Source organism: Salminus brasiliensis, chromosome 1 (genome assembly GCF_030463535.1).
Source record: "Salminus brasiliensis chromosome 1, fSalBra1.hap2, whole genome shotgun sequence".
Classification (NCBI taxonomy): domain Eukaryota; kingdom Metazoa; phylum Chordata; class Actinopteri; order Characiformes; family Bryconidae; genus Salminus; species Salminus brasiliensis.
The window spans coordinates 49,433,752-49,452,702 of record NC_132878.1 but is presented as its reverse complement, the minus strand read 5'-3'; the positions used below and the strand labels follow the sequence as shown (position 1 = coordinate 49,452,702).

The 18,951-nt window shown below is 35.3% G+C and overlaps 1 protein-coding gene across 1 annotated transcript; it reads right to left on the bottom strand.

The window, feature by feature from the left end:
- Positions 1-1,535: 1,535 nt before the first annotated feature.
- Positions 1,536-15,843, bottom strand: LOC140549139 (adhesion G protein-coupled receptor F5-like). The gene is made up of 9 exons (XM_072672526.1): positions 15,830-15,843; positions 12,953-13,089; positions 7,625-7,803; positions 7,371-7,541; positions 4,320-5,681; positions 2,849-2,890; positions 2,014-2,073; positions 1,791-1,854; positions 1,536-1,618 (listed from the first exon to the last, which is right to left on the bottom strand). The coding sequence occupies exons 1-9, from the start codon at positions 15,841-15,843 to the stop codon at positions 1,536-1,538; spliced, it is 2,112 nt and encodes a 703-aa protein (XP_072528627.1).
- Positions 15,844-18,951: the final 3,108 nt, after the last annotated feature.

Here is an 18,951-nt window from a genome sequence, read left to right as displayed (position 1 = left end):
CATATTTTTTTTTTGTGTGAATTGCACGAAAAGTGGATGTAATTATAAAAAAGGGGAACTACCTCAGAATTCTTCAGCAACCTCAACCATCAGCTAAATGTTTGTAACTTGGACCCAATGGAATGTTCCAACAGTGCCTTGAACAGCCATCAAATATCCAACCAGAATTCTGCAAAAAACCTGTTGATGCCTACCAGAAGCATCTGGTCAAGGTACAACTTGATAGGGGACATTCACCCTCTGACCACAACTGCATATGAACTGTAAGGACTCACTTGTTTCAGAATTGAGGTCTAAATGTGCTATCAAATGCATTTATTCAGTATTTTAAGATGTTCTTTGATGTAAAACACCTACATCACACAATTAATCAAACAGATAATTTCCTGCTCAAAAGCACATTCTGTTCACTAAAACACTCAAATGTTGCATTTCTGACAACATACTATCTACAAGTGAATGATTACTATGTACAAGTGATATTTACTAAAGACATAAGTGTTTGTGTCTGACTTGCAGTAAAACGAATCAAAGTACACTCAATAGGTTATTCTAGCGATGTCATAGAGGAAGCACTTTTGGTTAAATAAAGAACCAAACCATTGTAATAGAGAAGTGACCATTAACTTGAAAAAGAACCTTTACAAGAGAAAGTTTTTTGGGTTCTACCAAGATCCATTTGTAGCATCTTTATTTTTAAGTGTATAAGAGTATAAGGACATTAAATTGTTGCCAATTTTTTATAAATAAAAAAATATATATACTTGGCCTTTGGGACCATATATGTAACAGTTCATATAACAGATAAATATTGTTCAAAAGCTACAGAAGAAAAATACCGTAATTTCTACGGTCTTCAGCATTTGGCGACATGAAACACACTGATTTTCCACTGATTTATTTGTAGAAGAGTTCCTTTCAGCATAAGGACAAAAAGTGTTTGTCTGATCTACAGAGAGAGGTGTAGGGGTCTAGTGATGTAGATGCTGGGTTCAGAGTTAGATATACCAGTCTGTGTAATATGATAGCCCTGCTGGTTAACCAAGGAAATGTGATGTAGTTGAGACGCTATGTTGTCCTTTTTTATGTATGTTTTTGTTATTATGTTGTTTTGACATGAACAATGCTAAATAAGAGACTCATTAAACGGTATGGAATCATGTTGCAAAAAGTGTGCCACACTGTGTCCTATACATAAGTGATGGAATGTTGACCACTGTAACAGCCAAGCAAGTTTTATAGTATGTTATGAAGTAAATAAAGTTAACGATTATGCAAATGGTCAGTTTAGCCTGATTTATTATATAAATATATGTATAGGTTTATTATATAAGCAAAAGGTATAGGTATCAAAATCAATAGGTATAATACAATTCAATCACCAACACTAATACAACAGCATTTGGCCAAATACAAAATGTAATAATGTAATCAAATGTACATAATAAATTAATATTATTATTAATTATTCATTTTACAACCAGGGAAGTAAATTGAGTGGCAGCTGTTACAGATTGAATGGGTTGTAGGATGCATCATGTGTCAATAAACTTAAATGTGTCCGAGTTGCTTGAAGGTACTGTTGAAGAGTGAGCTGCTTCCGATATATTGTAGACATCTGTGCAAAAAGCCAGACATTGTTAAAATGTAATATTATAGAATATGGATGGGAATGCTGTGGTGTAATATGGCATCTTACAATCTTGCTCTATATGTAAGCTATTAAATGGGGATAAAAGCTGCAATACATAAAAAACTTTGTACAGTACTCTTGGTAGCTAGTTACTTACATTTTCTGGGGAACCTGTGAACTAATCTCTTTCCATTGGAGGATGATGGTCCTGCACTAGTGCTCTGAAATAAAAGGATGCTACATAAGCCATAGTTTTCAAAAGTTGTCTTATGTCTAACTTTAAGTAAGTAAAGATAAACAAGTCTCAGTGTAGCTTGGTACTGTTGATAAAGAAACATAGGCATGAAGCTGGGTTAACTGATATTAAAAAGACTATTTACCACAGTGAAGTTAGAGCTAAAGTTCTTCAGTCTTAGCTTTCCTACAAGAGCCTCACGGATCTATGGAGAGGGAATATGAAATAATCACAGGTGTCAAACTCTACAGACAGTAAAACATATTCACATTCTTCAAATCCATTGATACCCACATGGTACATTCTTACCATTAAAACCATTACCAAACCAATGACTTTAAAAATGCAGGATAGAATTAATTGAAGTTTGAATTGCCTGTCCTGTCACAGTAGCTCAAACAGGACTGTAACTGCGCTACTCTTAAGCTTTCATTTGTTCCTTTATAGTCATTCAGAGGTAAAATTGCTCTTATGTATTGAACTGCTCTCTTGACACACAACAAGTATCAAATTATGCAATTTCCCCATGAAAACCATAGCTGTACTTTTTTTCTAAGGATGGAATCATGAACAGTGACTTTATCTTGGGATGAGCAAGGCCCGCAGCCCCTCAAATATTTGTCCAATGTCAATTTCAAAAGTTCACTGAAATGACAAATAAAGCCACCTGTGTAAGTGAGATAAGCATAAAATATGTAAATCTGGCATTGTTTATCAATGCTGAATTGCACGTTTATATATGCTGATTTGCTCCATATACTACATGGTGAAAGTAGACCCCCATTGGCTAAAATCTGAGATGCAGGAAGTAACCCCGTCCCCTCTATTCCCTGTATTTTTAATTAGGCCCAATTCAACATTGATTTTTCTAATTTTTCCTAATCTTATGTTGATATATTGGTGTCATTTTCATCTCTAAATTATATTTGTAGAGTATTTGACAGCCTACAGTCTTTATCTAAGTGCACCAGAATACATACCTTTTTATCCAGTAGAGTTCCGAATACTAAAATAAAGAAGCCCTTTAAAGAGATAAACAAGACACTTTGTAGACATGGTTGTTACATAAGTTCATACATATGACATGAATCATACAATTGATATACAATACTGTGCAAAATACACATAAGTAAACTGTTTAAAACCATTCGTGGCAATAAGTGTGTTTTTGCCTATAAATACACATACATGTAAATAAACATTAATCCAGTCAGCACACTGGTATAACAAAGCAAAATACTGGTTTGTCAAATCAGCTATAATAATAATAATGAATAATTAAATATATTAACTATTATGGGTAATGATTGGGAATGATTAAAGAAGGATATATGCATATGACTATCTTGTGACATTTTGCATTGTCTTGTTGTGAGGTTTCCCTCCTTTCAGTGAACAGACAAGACAAATACATCCAAAACAGTTCCTAAATGTATAAGGCTACGTTTGGAAATAGTTTGTGGAGACAAAAAAACTAACCAGTGAAAAATAAGTAAGATGCAGCCCTTTTGAATAATTTACAAATACTTAAGTAAGTCTGTTATACTTAAGGTAAGTATAACAGAGCAGTGTGAGGTTATCTTCAAGACAAGATGAGCTATAAAATGCTGATAGACACTATTAGTGTGGTCATTACAAAAACAAAAAGTGTAATGATTATAAGTGTCCTTTCATCCAGAGGCCCTCATGGGTAAGATAAAAAAAAAAAAAAGTTTAAAATGTTACTGAGTCTAAGCTCCATATTTGAATGAAATGCTACGAATTAACGTGCTGTACCAGCTTGGACCCAAAGGAGCAGCCCAGCTCAATAGACTGCCACTGCAGAGATGACCACACCTAAGTTTGTCATCATACAGCCATAGGTGATACAAATTGTTCAGTGGCTCTTTCTTAAAAATGATGATTATAGCCCTGGGATAAACCCTTAGCTTATTGAGTGACGTTAGGAAGTTATGTATGTTTCAACACACCTGGCTCTCCTAGTTCAGGTGCCCCTGAATGAGCAAATGTGTTACACAAGTAACATAGTAAATCTTGCCTACATAATTTAGTGTGTGGCATCATGATTTGTCTAAAATAAGCATCCTTTGTTGCAGTTTTCCTCATTTAAGTGAATAGACAGGATAAATACATAAACAGCAGTTGCTAAATATCATTGTATGACAAATGCATGTAAGTTTACACTCTTAAAAATAAAGGAGCTTCCAGTGATTTTTGGAGTAATGCATTAGAAGAACCACTTTTGGTTTCATAAAGAACAAATTTTGTAATAGAAATGTCTCAAGAATCTTAATATTGGTACACACTGACACTTTCTGTTTGAGACATGGTTCTTTATGAAAGCAAAATGGGTTCTTCTATGGCATCGGTCAAAGAACCCATTGAAGCACCTTGATTTTAAAGAGAACGTGTGTCCTTCCACTTACAATAAAAATACATAAATGCAATTACCTGTAGTGAATTGAGGACTGCGAAGACTATGTGAATCCCTTTAGCAGGTGACACCATTGTCCCAATGCCGAATCCCCAGGTCAGACCGAAGAGAGGGGTCAAGATGCCCACACATCTGGCAATGACTAACATGGTATGTTTCTCTTCTGCATGAGTGATGGCTCCAACTCCTCTCTTTACCATCTTATATAAAACCACGACGAGCACCAGGATATTAATAACCACAATGGTCAGTGCTGGAATCACAAATGCTAGAAGGGCCTTAGTTTTGACCCAGTTTAGCCAACAAGCATTTCCTTCCTGGATATATGCATTGTTTCCAGCTGTTACAGCCACAGTAATAACAGCTATGATTAGCGGAGCCCCATAGCCAACAATTAACGCTATGGCCATCATTACAGACCTGGACATTCTTGAAAAGACCACAAGTGTGCGGTAGAGAAGCAAGAGTGCAGAGAACAACATCCAGAAGAAAAGAGCGAGGTAAAAGAAGTGAATAAAGAATGTCACTGCACTGCAAGCATGCACTGGCATGCCCTCTCCTTTTTTCACTATAGCTGCTCCAATGATGAAGCATATATCTGCAATCAAGAGGGATGCAGCCAGGTTGACTGTGGAGAAATGGCGCATGTAGGATGTGTCATTTCTGGTCATTGATTTCCATAAAATGATTTCAATGAGGAGACACAAAACCAGGCTGCCCATTGAAATAGCAACACCAATGTAAGTTATGTATGCCAAAGCAGGGTCCTCAGGAGAGTTTGGTGACATCAGGATTGAAAAAGAAGTTGTGTGGGTACACCTACAAAGAACATTGCCAGTTTTTCCTGAAGTCTGTACTTCACATCCATTTGAGTCCCATCCCCCAATTCCATCCAAGACACTGAAGTTCCAGAAGACACATTGAGGGTTCCCCAACAATGAACTATTTTTTATATCAAAGGTAAGGGAAATAACGGGGTCGAATTTCTGGTCCAGTTTGATCATTACTACATTTCCATTGATGCTGGCATCTGTTAGACTGCTCTCATTGTGAGTAGCATTCCTGACAGGTAAGACATTGTCAAGAGCTGAGAAAACTATCACGGTGACTGAGTTGGATCTGTTTCCATTTGAAACATGTATTTGTGTGGTTGAATTTTGTCCAAATGTTCCACTGAAGGTGTTTGTAAAATTAGTCCTGTTGAGCTGGATGTTTGAGGTTGTAAATGAAAGCGGCTCATCTGAGAGGCTGTTTCCGATTGTTTCAATTGACTGCAGAAGTGCAGAGCTAGCATTCCGGTTGGCATTGTCTTTGTTCAAGCTCTTCCATATTTCCTGAGTGTCATTTGATACAATGACATCCACTGTTTTGAGGAAATCCTTAAAACAAAAATGTGTTCAGTTAAACACTGCAACTGAATTAACAAAAAATTAATTCTTTCATTCTTTACTTTTTGTTTTTAAGAACTATACCATTATAGGCAATGTTAATCGTACTTAAAGGTCTATTATGCCATTTATTCTATTAAACTTAATAGTATTTATACTTAGCAAATTTAGTCTTCTCAAATTTATTTTCATTGTCCCTACAGTTTAGCTACACTTTGCTAACAAATGATCTGGAGTGGGTATCAAAGCACAAGGGAGATATGTGTTAAAGAGAGCTGTATTTTTTTTGTGTGTATATTTTGATATATAAGGCATCTTCAGTGGACCATCATAATAAGGTTTTACCAATTATTATTTCAGTTTACTGTGTACTAGAGAGGGTTAGTTATCTGTTGCTCAATCAATTGCCTGTTTTTACTGACTTGTTTCGATGCAAATGTATACTGCTATAAATTACCAGTAAACGCATCATTAGTCCCCACTCCACCATTTTTGTAAGAATCTTTAAAAAAACATAAATGTAATGACATATGTACATACATATGGCCTAAAATATTTATTTTTCCGAAAATTCACATTTATTTCTTTTGTTTGCATTGGAACAACACAGAAAAGTTAACCTAGTCTTAGTGTCTGTGCACACTGGGCATAAAGAAAACAAATAAGAGCAAAGAATTGTAAAAGAAAATGGAAATCTCAAGTCTGCAAGTCAATCTCCACCCTGGACATAGACAGAAGAGAAAAACTGATGTAACGTTGCAATAAATGACTGATCGAATGGTGGCTGATGAACCTCAATAAACTGTCAGTTTGCACATCTACTACCATCTGAATGAAATGGGCCACTATGGTAAGAGACCCCAGAGGTGATTTTTGGTAAAACACATCATTGCAACATCTACAGAAAACTAAATGAGGCCTTCAGAGAAAATAACACGGTCCCTACTATCAATCATGGTTGAAAGATGGGTTGGGGTAGTTTTGCTGCTTATGGCACTGGAAGGTTAGACTGTGTGTATGGCATTATGCAAAAGGTTGGACTACAGTGTAGGGCCCAGTGTCAGAAAGCTGGTTCTCTGTAAAAGGTCATCGGTTTTCCAGCAGGACAATGACCCAAAACATCCTTCAAAAAGCAACCAGTAATGGTTCCAGACAAAGCACAAATGGCCAGTAATAATTCCAGATCTAAATCCTATTAAGTATCAAGAGGTGAGTGAAGACTCCCATCAAATAGAAAAAGAAAAAAGCAAAAGAAGAATGGTCCAGAATTTCAGTAGAGAGGTGTAAGAAACTCTTTCATGGTTACAAAGAGCGACTGATTTCAGTTATTGTTTCCAAAGGGTGTGTTACCAAATATCAAGTTGGAGGGTGGACTTTTGTGGATGTTTCAGTTCATTTCACTTTTGTGTAGTTCCAATGCAAATACAATAAACAAATGTGAATACCAAAGCATTTTTATAACTGCAACAAATTTCTGGGAGGAATGGTGCATTATCATAAGCACGTAGTACGAATTTTAAAAAGAAAACAAGTGTTTAGTAATTCTGATGAGTAAATGATGTTTTGCCATGAGATAGGTCCCTTGATCTTCTTGTGCTATAAGTATTAAATCATCTAGACTTACATGACCAGTTATAAATCAAAGAAGGGAAAAAACCCAATACAAATTCACATACATACCTCCATCACATATTTTGTGACTGTTAATGACTGGGAAATAGTGGCGATGGTACTGAGTAAATCTACAACTTTTACAATAGTCGTGGATGTGTTCGTAATGTTCTTCGAATTCTGCTCTACAGCATTACTGAGATTTGCAGTAAACTGGGACACTTCGGTGACATCCAAATGCTAATGAAAAAGAAAAACACATGAATCACATAAGCATTTTAACATTTTGCATTCAATTGAAGTTCAGAATAAAACTGTATTACCTCAGCTTTGTCTGTCAAGTCCTGGATTACACGCAAGGTGCAATTGTTTGTTGTTTGACTCCACTGTCCAGTTGAATTGCACTGTGCCATCTGAATGCCAACCATGCCTCCTTCACAGTTTCCTGATGCGTTCTGATTTAGAATTCCAATACCAAAATTGCTGTCTAAGCAGACAAATTCTATGGAACAAGAGGGTGTGTACTTTAGATGATCAGTGTGCATGTATATTTTAGTTATCCACCAAAACTGAAGAGAACAATGCCCTCACACACATTCAAAACAGCTGCTAAGCATCAATGTATATCTGCATGTACATCTGAAGAATTCTGTCCAGTGGTAATGAGATAAATCAGATATTTAAGGAACAATGCAAATATGTGCATAGTTTTCCCATAGGCTATTAAGCATATTAGTGGTCAATGGCATGCAAAACTGTCCTCTATGTTCTAAAGTTATGGTGCCATTTTTCAGTGTGCCACTGTCACCATAGTATTTGTGCACATGACTTCACTAGCAATCAAAATCCATATTGAGGACCAATTCTTAGAGCCTTTTTGAGTGTGAAAATGGACATAAAGACTAATTCCTATACAAGAAGCAGTTTGTTTGGTACAATCCAGCAGCAACAAACAATTGACAAAACAGTAACAACATGGTGTCAAATTCACAAGTATTTTAATGACTTCATTATTTTCAATCAAGATAAAACTTATTAGAATTGTATTATGAGTTTCTAAACTATATATAATATCACATATTGTGGCTACATTTAACATAACAGATATAATTTTTTTTCATTTGAGAAGTACAGAAACCATTGTTCTTGTCTGTAAGGGAAAAAAAAAACAGAAAGAGCTGACTCACCTTTTTTGGTTGCCCTTATTTTGATGTTTTTGGAGCTATACTTTACATTATTCAGGTTTACACCTGAAAGCTGACATGTGAAAGTAACAGTCAGGTCCCCAGCTTCACAATACTGCTTCTGTATAGTATAATAGTATGTGATGCAGCCAGACCCTAGACCGGTGAAACATAAGAAAGAAAAAAGGGGTTTACACCTTACACCTAAAACATCTGGATTTTTAGCCAACCAATCTAAAGTTCTCATTTTTCTTTATTTATTAAAAGGACAGTTTCAGTTCAACTAAACTGCACCTGTTTTGTCTCACCTGGTGGCATAAGTGTGCCAGCTAAGGAGTCCTGGATCCATTCAATTGTATAGCTGTTGTGGGCGCAGCATTGCAAAGGTACTGTCAAATTATCACATTTAAACTCTTTATCAGAACCAACTTGGATGTTTGGATATGGCTGAACCAGAATCCTTTGCCACTGAATATTGGGCAGTGAATTTTTTACTGTTATGCATTCATATATACCTGTAAAATGAAAAAGAGGAAAAAGAAGAAAGCGAGGAAAATGAAATAACAACTATAGTTGTGAAATTAACAACAATTCAGTACTGCTTAATTAATAATCAGAATTGCCTAAAACAATATATGACTCTAAAAATACTATGCAATGTTACAATACATATAAATAATTTGGTTTGAGATTTGGTTGCTGGTGCATGGACAGTTCCACCATTATTGCATGCTTTTTGTGTGTTTTTGTGTCTTCAACAATTTCACTGGTTATAGCTAAACCCAGTGGACACTACCTAGTCTCTACTGTCCTGTACGCAATGGCTGTATTTAGTGTATGTTGTATCTGAGTGTTTTGTTTAGTTGTTAATTATTTGTCTGTACTGTCTGTTTTACATGTAGCACCATATCTTGGAGGAACTCTGTTCTGTTCTTCACTTTTCATCAGTGGCAAAAAGGAATGACTGAGTTAACAATGACTTCAACCTTATTCACTTCAATACCTGATTAGAAGAGCTAGGTATTATATAGTAATTTGTAAATACTTTGTAAATTTGCATAGACTGTCAAGGTTTTGAACTAGTTAAGCTAACTTACCAACACACATAACTGTCAATTTGTGTTTGCCTTTATTCTAATGTTAGTGTTTTGGACTGAACAAAATAAACACTGCCCCGATAAATACATTTACACACACTATATATGTTTATAAAGTATTAGGACCTGCTCATTCACTGTTTGCTCTGAAATCAAGAGTATTTTAAAAGAGTTCCTTGTATAAGTAACTGTCTCCACTGTCCAGGAAAGGCTTTCTACTACTCTCTGGCATTGCTGTAAGGATTTGATTGCATTTAGTAACAAAAGTATCAAAGAGTTCAGAATGTCGGATAATCACCAACCACCTCATCCCCAACTCCCCAACCCATCCCAAAAGTATTGAAGGGATTATTTTATTTCACCTCTCTACTGAAATTTGTCCTATCAGCATATTTGTGGCACCACCAGTAGAAATAGACTACTGAAAATTCCTACTTAAGTACAAACATTGAAATGATAAGTTGAAACCTGAGTAGACATAAAAAATACTTTAAATTAAAAGTAGATAAAAATAAATTAAAAAGAAAACGTGTTATTTTTTTTAGTAAACTTTTTGATGGATATACTGAGTACGAATGTCCCTAAAATGAACCTATACAAACAGTGTTTAAATTGATGAGAAGAAGTTTTAAGAACTGGGACCAACTGCATGCTGTTCTGCAAGTGTTCATCTGTTCAAAAATCTGCCTTAATATGTACATTTTATTCAAATAAAAAAGTGTTAACTGGATACAACTGATAATTTGTGCATTTGATTTCCAATTCATTTTTTAAAGAGAGACAATATACATACAGTGAGGAAAATAAGTATTTGAACACCCTGCAACTTTGCAAGTTCTCCCACTTAGAAATCATGGAGGGGTCTGAAATTTTCATCTTAGGTGCATGTCCACTGAATCCAGAAATCACAATTTATGATTTTCAATAATTTATTTGTGTGTTACTGCTGCAAATAAGTATTTGAACACCTGCCAATCAGAAAATACCTGGCCCTCAAAGACCTGTTAGTCCGCCTCTAAAAAGTCCACCTCCACTCCACTTATTATTCTAAATTAGAAGCACCTGTTTGAGGTCGTTATCTGCATACAGACACCTGTCCACCCCACACAATCAGTAAGACTCCAACTACTAACATGGCTAAGACCAAAGAGCTGTCCAAAGACACCAGAGACAAAATTGTAGACCTCCACAAGGCTGGAAAGGGCTACAGGGCAATTGCCAAACTGTTGGAGCAATTATTAGAAAATGGAAGAAGCTAAACATGACTGTCAATCTCCCTCGGACTGGGGCTCCATGCAAGATCTCACCTCGTGGCGTATCAATGATCCTAAGAAAGGTGAGGAATCAGCCCAGAACTACACGGGAGGAGCTGGTCAATGACCTGAAGAGAGCTGACACCACTGTTTCCAAGGTTACTGTGGGTAATACACTAAGACGTCATAGTTTAAAGTCATGCATGGCACGGAAGGTTCCCCTGCTTAAATCAGCACACGTCCAGGCCCATCTTAAGTTTGCCCATGACCATTTAGATGATCCAGAGGAGTCATGGGAGAAAGTTCTGTGGTCAGATGAGACCAAAATAGAACTTCGCAGTGTTTGGAGGACGAAGAATGATGAGTACCATCCCAAAAACACCATCCCTACTTTGAAGCATGGGGGTGGAAGCATCATGCTTTGGGGGTGTTTTTCTGCACATGGGACAGGACAACTGCACTGTATTAAGGAGAGGATGACCGGGGCCATGTATTGCGAGATTTTGGGGAACAACCTCCTTCCCTCAGTTAGAGCACTGAAGATGGATCGTGGCTGGGTCTTTCAACATGACAATGACCCAAAGCACACAGCCAGGATAACCATGGAGTGGCTCTGTAAAAAGCATATCAAGGTTCTGGAGTGGCCTAGCCAGTATCCAGACCTAAACCCTATAGAAAATCTTTGGAGGGAGCTCAAACTCTGTGCTTCTCAGCGACAGCCTGAAAACCTGGCTGATCTGGAGAAGATCTATGTGGAGGAATGGGCCAAAATCCCTGCTGCAGTATTTGCAAACCTGGTGAAAAACTACTGGAAACGTTTGACCTCTGTAATTGCAAACAAAGGCTACTGTACCAAATATTAACATTGATTTTCACAGGTGTTTAAATACTTATTTGCAGCAGTAACACACAAATAAATTATAAAAAAAATAATACATTGTGATTTCCGGATTTTATTTTTTAGATTGTGTCTCTAACAGTGGACATCTACCTAAGATGAAAATTTCAGACCCCTCCATGATTTCTAAGTGGGAGAACTTGCAAAGTTGCAGGGTGTTCAAATACTTATTTTCTTCACTGTATGTAACTTAAATAATAAATATTGAAATTTAAAAGGTTTATTGAAAATGACCTCACACAAAAGTAGTATGATGGTACTACATTTAAACACTACAGTTACAGCATATGTGGTATAATGAGACTAGTTGCAATTCACTCAGTTTTTCATCTCTGACTTCTAATTAATTAAATTAGAAATTAAACTAGAAAATAAATCTATAGCTATGTTAAAACTTATGTCATAACTTATGTTATATCTCATTAGATTTTTTTATTTTTCTACTACTACTACTACTACTGCTACTACTACTAATAATAATAATAATAGCATTTCATTATTAGCAACCTTTTCATTGTAGAAATATATGACTATATGGTTCATAAAAACAGAAAAAAAACAACATCAAAACTTGTGAATGAATCATGCTTACCATTGTATTCACTGTTCACACTTATTATTTGAAGTGTGTGGTTATTATTACGGATGTTATATTTATCAGGGCTTAGCGAAGGGTCAGCTCCATTCACTCTCCATTTTATATCTCCTTTTGAACTGGCAGGAGGGTCACAGTTCAACAACAGTTCTTGCAATGGGTATATTTTACCAGAGCTGTGGACTAAGTCACACTCATCTGAAAAATGTTAAAACACACCATTACATGTAACAATTGTAAGTGCTTTTATGTTAAATCCAGAAGTGTGACTGTACTGCTCACTTTTTGATTTTGTCTTTAAAGTTAAGTGTATCATATCTGATACATATGCATTTTTGAGACCTCTGCAACATCAGTGTGACAGTAAAATAATTACCTTAAATAATTCTTAATCAATATAGAAATTATTACTATTACTTAGTTTGTTTAAATAAACTGCTGTGAGCAAGACATTTATACACAGATGTAGCACATATGATACAAAATAAAATACATATATATATATTTTTTTTAATTGGCAAGAAGATACAGTTTTCAAAACTTGGAACATTCTGTCACGTATTTGATGGTTTATTCTTTAAATGGTTAAAAACAAAAACTGATTTAAATGTACATGGCACTTACTGCTTTCAGCAAAGGCATTTTCATTGACACTGAATTCACTGGCAGTAAGCGCACTAGAGAGCTCAGAGTTTGCTGATCCAAAATCAAGTACATCCTTAGTTGTTGCAATTGTAAAGTCTACAATTACACTCCCAGGCCTAAAGATCACACAGAGAACACCAGTTTAGCCTCTCACACTATTCACCACTCACTATTCAATACTCACCATTAACCACCATGGCATTACATCATAAAACAGAAGAAAAATGGTATTTAAAAAAAATCTCACCTAAATCTGGAGACTTTGACAGAACCAGGTATGTAGCCAGCTACTTTTACATAAGAATCATTTATCTGAAAAGAGTACAGTTATAATGTTATTTTGCTGACTTTTGTAAGATCATAGAGAAAAAAAGAGGTGGAACTATAAGAACGGTAAGACTGGTCTTTTATTACCTGCTATTTTATAGTTGGCTAATCATGGACTCACTCAGAATTATTCATCATTAATTAATATATGAATATTTGAGTTTAAGACATGTATACGCTTTCTCTTGATGTTTTACTTGAAGTATTCAACATTTCTGCATCCCATAACCTACAATATGTGTGAATTCTCTTGTCCTAGCATCTCCCATGTCTTCTGCCTTCCTTTTACAATAAAATTACTTGTTTTTTGTCTGGCTTTGTTTGATGTTTTCCACTTTAGATTGGGTGCTTCAAACGTACTACAGTTTATTATACAATATAATTAATAATTATATTATCATTATACAGTAAAAGCTAAAGTTATGTGGCATGCACAATTTTAATATTAGTTTTTCAAGTGAAAGTAGTCTTATTCTCCATATGATTTACACAAATTCTGTGCATTCACTCAGTGTAACATTGCAATTGTAAAGCAAAGACAGAAAACAAAGTAGGGCACATTTTATTGTGTGTTATGTTTTTTTGTTTAGTTATTTTGCAATTCAGTTAATATAAACTGTGTTCCTGTTTAGTATTTATAAACTAAATGTCCCAGATAAATGATATATGAATTAAAGGGTCCAAATTCCCAATTCCACTTACACAGATTAGCCATAACATTAATACCACCTGCCAAATATTGAGTAGTTCCCCCTTATGCCACTTCTACAGATCTGAGCTTTCCAGGCACTCTTATGCTTATTCATTTCTCCTGCTTTTAACACATCACCTTCAATAACTGACTGTTTTCTTGCTGCCTAATATATCCAGCCCTTAACAGATGCCACTGTAGATGAAGATAGTCAATATTTCCACTTCAGTGGTGTCAGTAGTATTACATTGTGGCCAATCAGTGTATAATGTTTGTGTGGGTTTTATGTACCAAATGATTTCAATGTAAAGGTCATTCAAAAAGCAGTCTGTGCTAAAACAGTTATCATTTCAGTGTGAACAGGTGTTGGCTGAGTAGGTGGATATTATACAAAATATTCCTTGGTAAAAGAAAACTAAACTATTGTTTATGCAACATTAAAATTCTCATCTTGTGACAAATTGCATTAATAGTTTTTGTGCAGATTGCATATATAAAGATTGGTATACTTACTGACTTCTCAATACTCCTTTTATATTGGTTATACTTTTCACTGTTTGGGTTGGTGAGTGTTATGTCAAACTTTTCATTTAATGTCAGTGACATATTGACTGGGATCTCTAGAAAACAAGTGTTAATATAAAACAAGAGATGATATGAAAAACATAGCGTACTGTAATGATTAAGTGCAAAGTACAGTAGTTAGTCCTTTAACAACCAGAAGCAATACCAGTTTTATGCCTTATGCTCTAAACACCAACATTCAGAATATACTACTGACTGAGAAGTCTGGGAAAACATGCAACAGCATACACTTCACACTGTCTAAATGTGCCAACCGTCAATTAATATTTTTTTATGTAGCATATTTAGAATTTGTTAAATTAAAGATGTTAAAGAAAGTGGATAATTTTAAACAAACTGCATTAAAAATTAGATTTTGTTGTGCATGCATATTGTGTCTTCCTAGTATTCCTGGTACTAACATTTCTAATTACTGACCACCAGATGGCGATGTCTTTAAACATATGACTAAACATTCACAGACACTGGTATATGAACAAAAACGTCTAAAAAAGACATTCATTTCTCTTATCCAGAAAATAAAATCCTCTACTAACAAACAAGAACATTTTATCAGCATACCTGGTAAGCGTATACATGGGTTACTTCTGCTGACACTCAAACTTGAGTTTTGTGCACTGAATCCGCTCAAACAGGAGCAATTGTAGCCTCCTACTGTGTTGGTGCAGGTGGCGTTTGGCCCACAGTAAAAGTCTGTATCAAGACACTCATTCACATCTGCAAAGAGAATGTAGTGTTTCTTCATATATCAATACTACTTTAAGTGTCTTAAAGGACAATGTAAATAATAGATATTGCTTACACTTGGGACAATAAACACATTTGTGAAAGTCTGACACAGCAATGTATATTTGTGAGTATTTATGTTGGTTTAAGCTTAGAGAAGTGAAGCACTGATTTCATGTATTCTTACGCTCTGGGCGTGTGTGCTCACTGTCACTGTGTATGTTTCCTCAGTAGTGTGTATGTATGTGTTCATTGCACAGATGGGTTAAAGTTGGAGGCTAAATTCCATCTGTGTCTGACACAAATACTGAATATGGTTATGTTGTCTTATTGATGTATAATTCATTATCAAGGTTTATATAGATGCAAAATTCATTTTTGACAGCAAGGGTTTCCTTGCTCACCTCTCATGAAAAAACTAACTTGTGAAGTCTCGTTCTGATGATAAATTCTATACTTTGAAAAGGTACCTGTAGATCCTGCAATGACTTTTTAGGATTGTTGGAGGCTTCTTTACGTATCCTAACCTCTTAAGCTCCATGGCTACTATTCAATAACTACATGGAAGGCAATGCAAACTAGTTGAGTTGTTTATACATTGTACCACTACGTTGTGTTTTCAAATCTTCCCAGAGTGATATGCATATGCAACCTTCTTTCTGAAGGCTTTAAAGAGCGCTTTGGACCTTGCAATGGTAATATCACTCACTTCAACTATCAAGAGATGAATGTCTAAAGTTTAGATTGAGATCTACAAGATAAATATAATAATCAACTTTGTTTTTTTGGTATGATGCAATCACTTATCACAGACTAAGCTTAAAGGCAAATATGTTGTTGCAGGTGAACTTTCAACACTGCAGTTGCACTAACATTCACAGAAATCTTGATGAAAGGAAATCTTTGAAAATATGCCAGACTGCAGGACTGATTGTTGTTTGATTGTTGAAGCCTGAAATTCTTAGACTCCACAATATTAACCCAAGTTTTTAATTATTTACCTCTACTTGGATTACTAATACCAAAGTTCTGACTTGAGTTTGTTCTAGCAAATCCACTCAAACAGAAGCAGCTGTAGTCTCCTACTGTATTCATGCAGGTTATGTTTGAACCACAAACAGAACATGTATCTAATTTCATTAGCAAAAGACATAAGAAACAAACTGAACTGTTTCAGTTTCAAAGACAAATACTGTTGTGTGGCATGCTTTGAATGTGCTGAATCTATTTCTTAAATTTTTGTCTTCTCACACTTACAATTTAGAACACTAGTGAACTAATGTTTAATCTTGTAGCCTATAATAATATAATATAATATAATATAATATAATAAATAATAAAATATAATTTTACCAGGATGCCTGCCTTCTTACTTTCCAGCAAACAGAACCTATTCTCAGCATTATCAGCTGAGAAATACCCTCATTTCTGAAGCATGTAAATAAAATACACTCCCTGCAACTGTATTTCTGAAAACCTGAACTGAAAACAAACAATGCATGTTCTGTGGCAATCTTGAAATAAATCTATTACTGCAATATACCTAACATCTACAATGTAAAAGTAATCAGATTTGTGCTGAACCAAGTAAATCCTGCTTCAAAACCCCAACAAACTCCAACCCATGTTCCTATTTATGTATTGAGCAAAAGTATATCTATATATTAAATATATTGCTGGTGCTTTTCAGCAACTGGCATGAGCCCCTTCAGCCATCTTACACAACAGGTTATATAAATTTTCAACTCAGCCCACTATTCGTGGGCTTCCCTGCAAGAACTGCTCTTTTGAGGTCAATATTTATTTATGGGTTTATATTGGTTTATGATCTGGCCAATCCAAAATGCTACATTTCTTAACCATTTCTTTGTAGATTCACTTGTGTGTTTAGGTGGTAAGAAATACAGTTATTTATTAAGCAAAATTGTTGTCTTGCTGCATGACCCACTTACAGTTAGCTTCAATACCTTGATATTCTCCGGTAGAATTTGCTAGTACAATTCAAAACTCATAGGCCCATCAAGAATGACAAGCCATTCTTAACCTGTGGTGTTAAAGGTACCCTGAACTGTGTTACTGCCACCATTTCTTTCATTTGTTTGCCATCTGTCTCACAGTGGAGGCCATTCTTTAGATAAGGTTTTTTAACCTATTCCAGTCTGGTGAGCTTTGTGACCCAGACCTGGCGCTACTACCCATTTACTAATAATTTTAATATAAAAAACATACACATAAGGTGTATATAGGTTTTAGAATTTAATAAAAAAAATATTGCTAATGCTAAGGTTCTTTGACCAAAAAATATGGTATATGGTATATGTTAAACCAACAGCCTCATGCCCAAGTGGAAAACATTAAAGACAAGCCCACATTCCAGCAGGATAGAAAGTTTGAACATATGATTGAACACACAATATGATTGAACAGTGTTGGAACTTCTGACTGAGCAGCAGAATCACCTGACCTGAATAACTAATCTCAATCTGGAACACCAGGTGAAATGCTGAAACAGTCAATTTACAAGATCTAATGAGACTGCAATAATCCTTAACTCACCAGATTGACACTGTCATTAAAACGCTAGAGGACATGCAAGTATTAGAAAAGATCTGCTTCATGTGACCATATTTTAATATGTATTCACTTACCTTTACAAGGGTTGCTAATATTGACAGGTAGACTTGAGTTTGATACGGAAAAACCTCTCAAACAAGAGCAATTATATCCTCCTAATGTGTTGAAGCAAGTTGAATTTGGACCACATGCTGATGGGGTGGGCAGGCATTCATCCACATCTACAAGACAAAAAATAACCACAGCAATGAAAGTTAATTAAACTAAATTTCAAATTCACATAAGTTTGGGCCATTGAAAAGGCCATAATATGCATTCACAGTGCAACTCAAATTGATGCTTAATTAGTTAATCACTATATCAGCATTTAGAATTTTAGTTTATTAAAAAGTGGAGTGAAATACTCCAGCCAACAAGCTTAAGATAAAGTTCAGTGATGAAGAAATATCAGTGTTAGTAACTGATATTCCTTCTCACCATCACATTCTCAAAGGCTAAAATTAACACAGACAAATAAGAAATTAACAACAAAAACAGATTGTGAGCACATCACAGCACTAGTAGAAAAAAATAACAACTGCTTAAAGAACATCCGAAAAACACAAAACAGGCTGCAGCTAGATGTCCAAAAATATGATTAGACATGAATTAAAAGTAAACTGAGTGGGTCATATAATCTTTTATTACATACAGTATTACATATCCGTGTAAATACTTACCTCTGCAAGGATTGCTAATGTTCACAGCCAGACTTGCGTTAGTTGCAGTGAATCCACTCAAGCAAGAGCAATTATATCCTCCTACTGTGTTGTTGCAGATGGAGTACAGACCACAGATATGTGGTACAGCCGCACATTCATTTATATCTGTAAATTAATGAAAGTTTATTTATCATCTAAACAGAAAAGAAAATTTATCAGTTTTTAAAATCTCACAAGAAAAACATTAAACTGGTATTAATATCACACCTATACAAGGATTACTAATGTTGACAGTAAGGGCAGAGTTAGTTGCAGTGAATCCACTCAAGCAGGAGCAATTATATCCTCCTACTGTGTTGTTACAGGTGGAGTGT

Bases quoted from the DNA above. Each gene is read 5' to 3' on its own strand.
- LOC140549139 (XM_072672526.1), bottom strand. The intron at 7,804-12,952 runs GTAAGTGCCATG...CTTGTTCCATAG, and splicing joins AAATGCCTTTGCTGAAAGCA to AATTTGTCTGCTTAGACAGC. The intron at 7,542-7,624 runs GTAATACAGTTT...CTTTTTCATTAG, and splicing joins ACTTGACAGACAAAGCTGAG to CATTTGGATGTCACCGAAGT.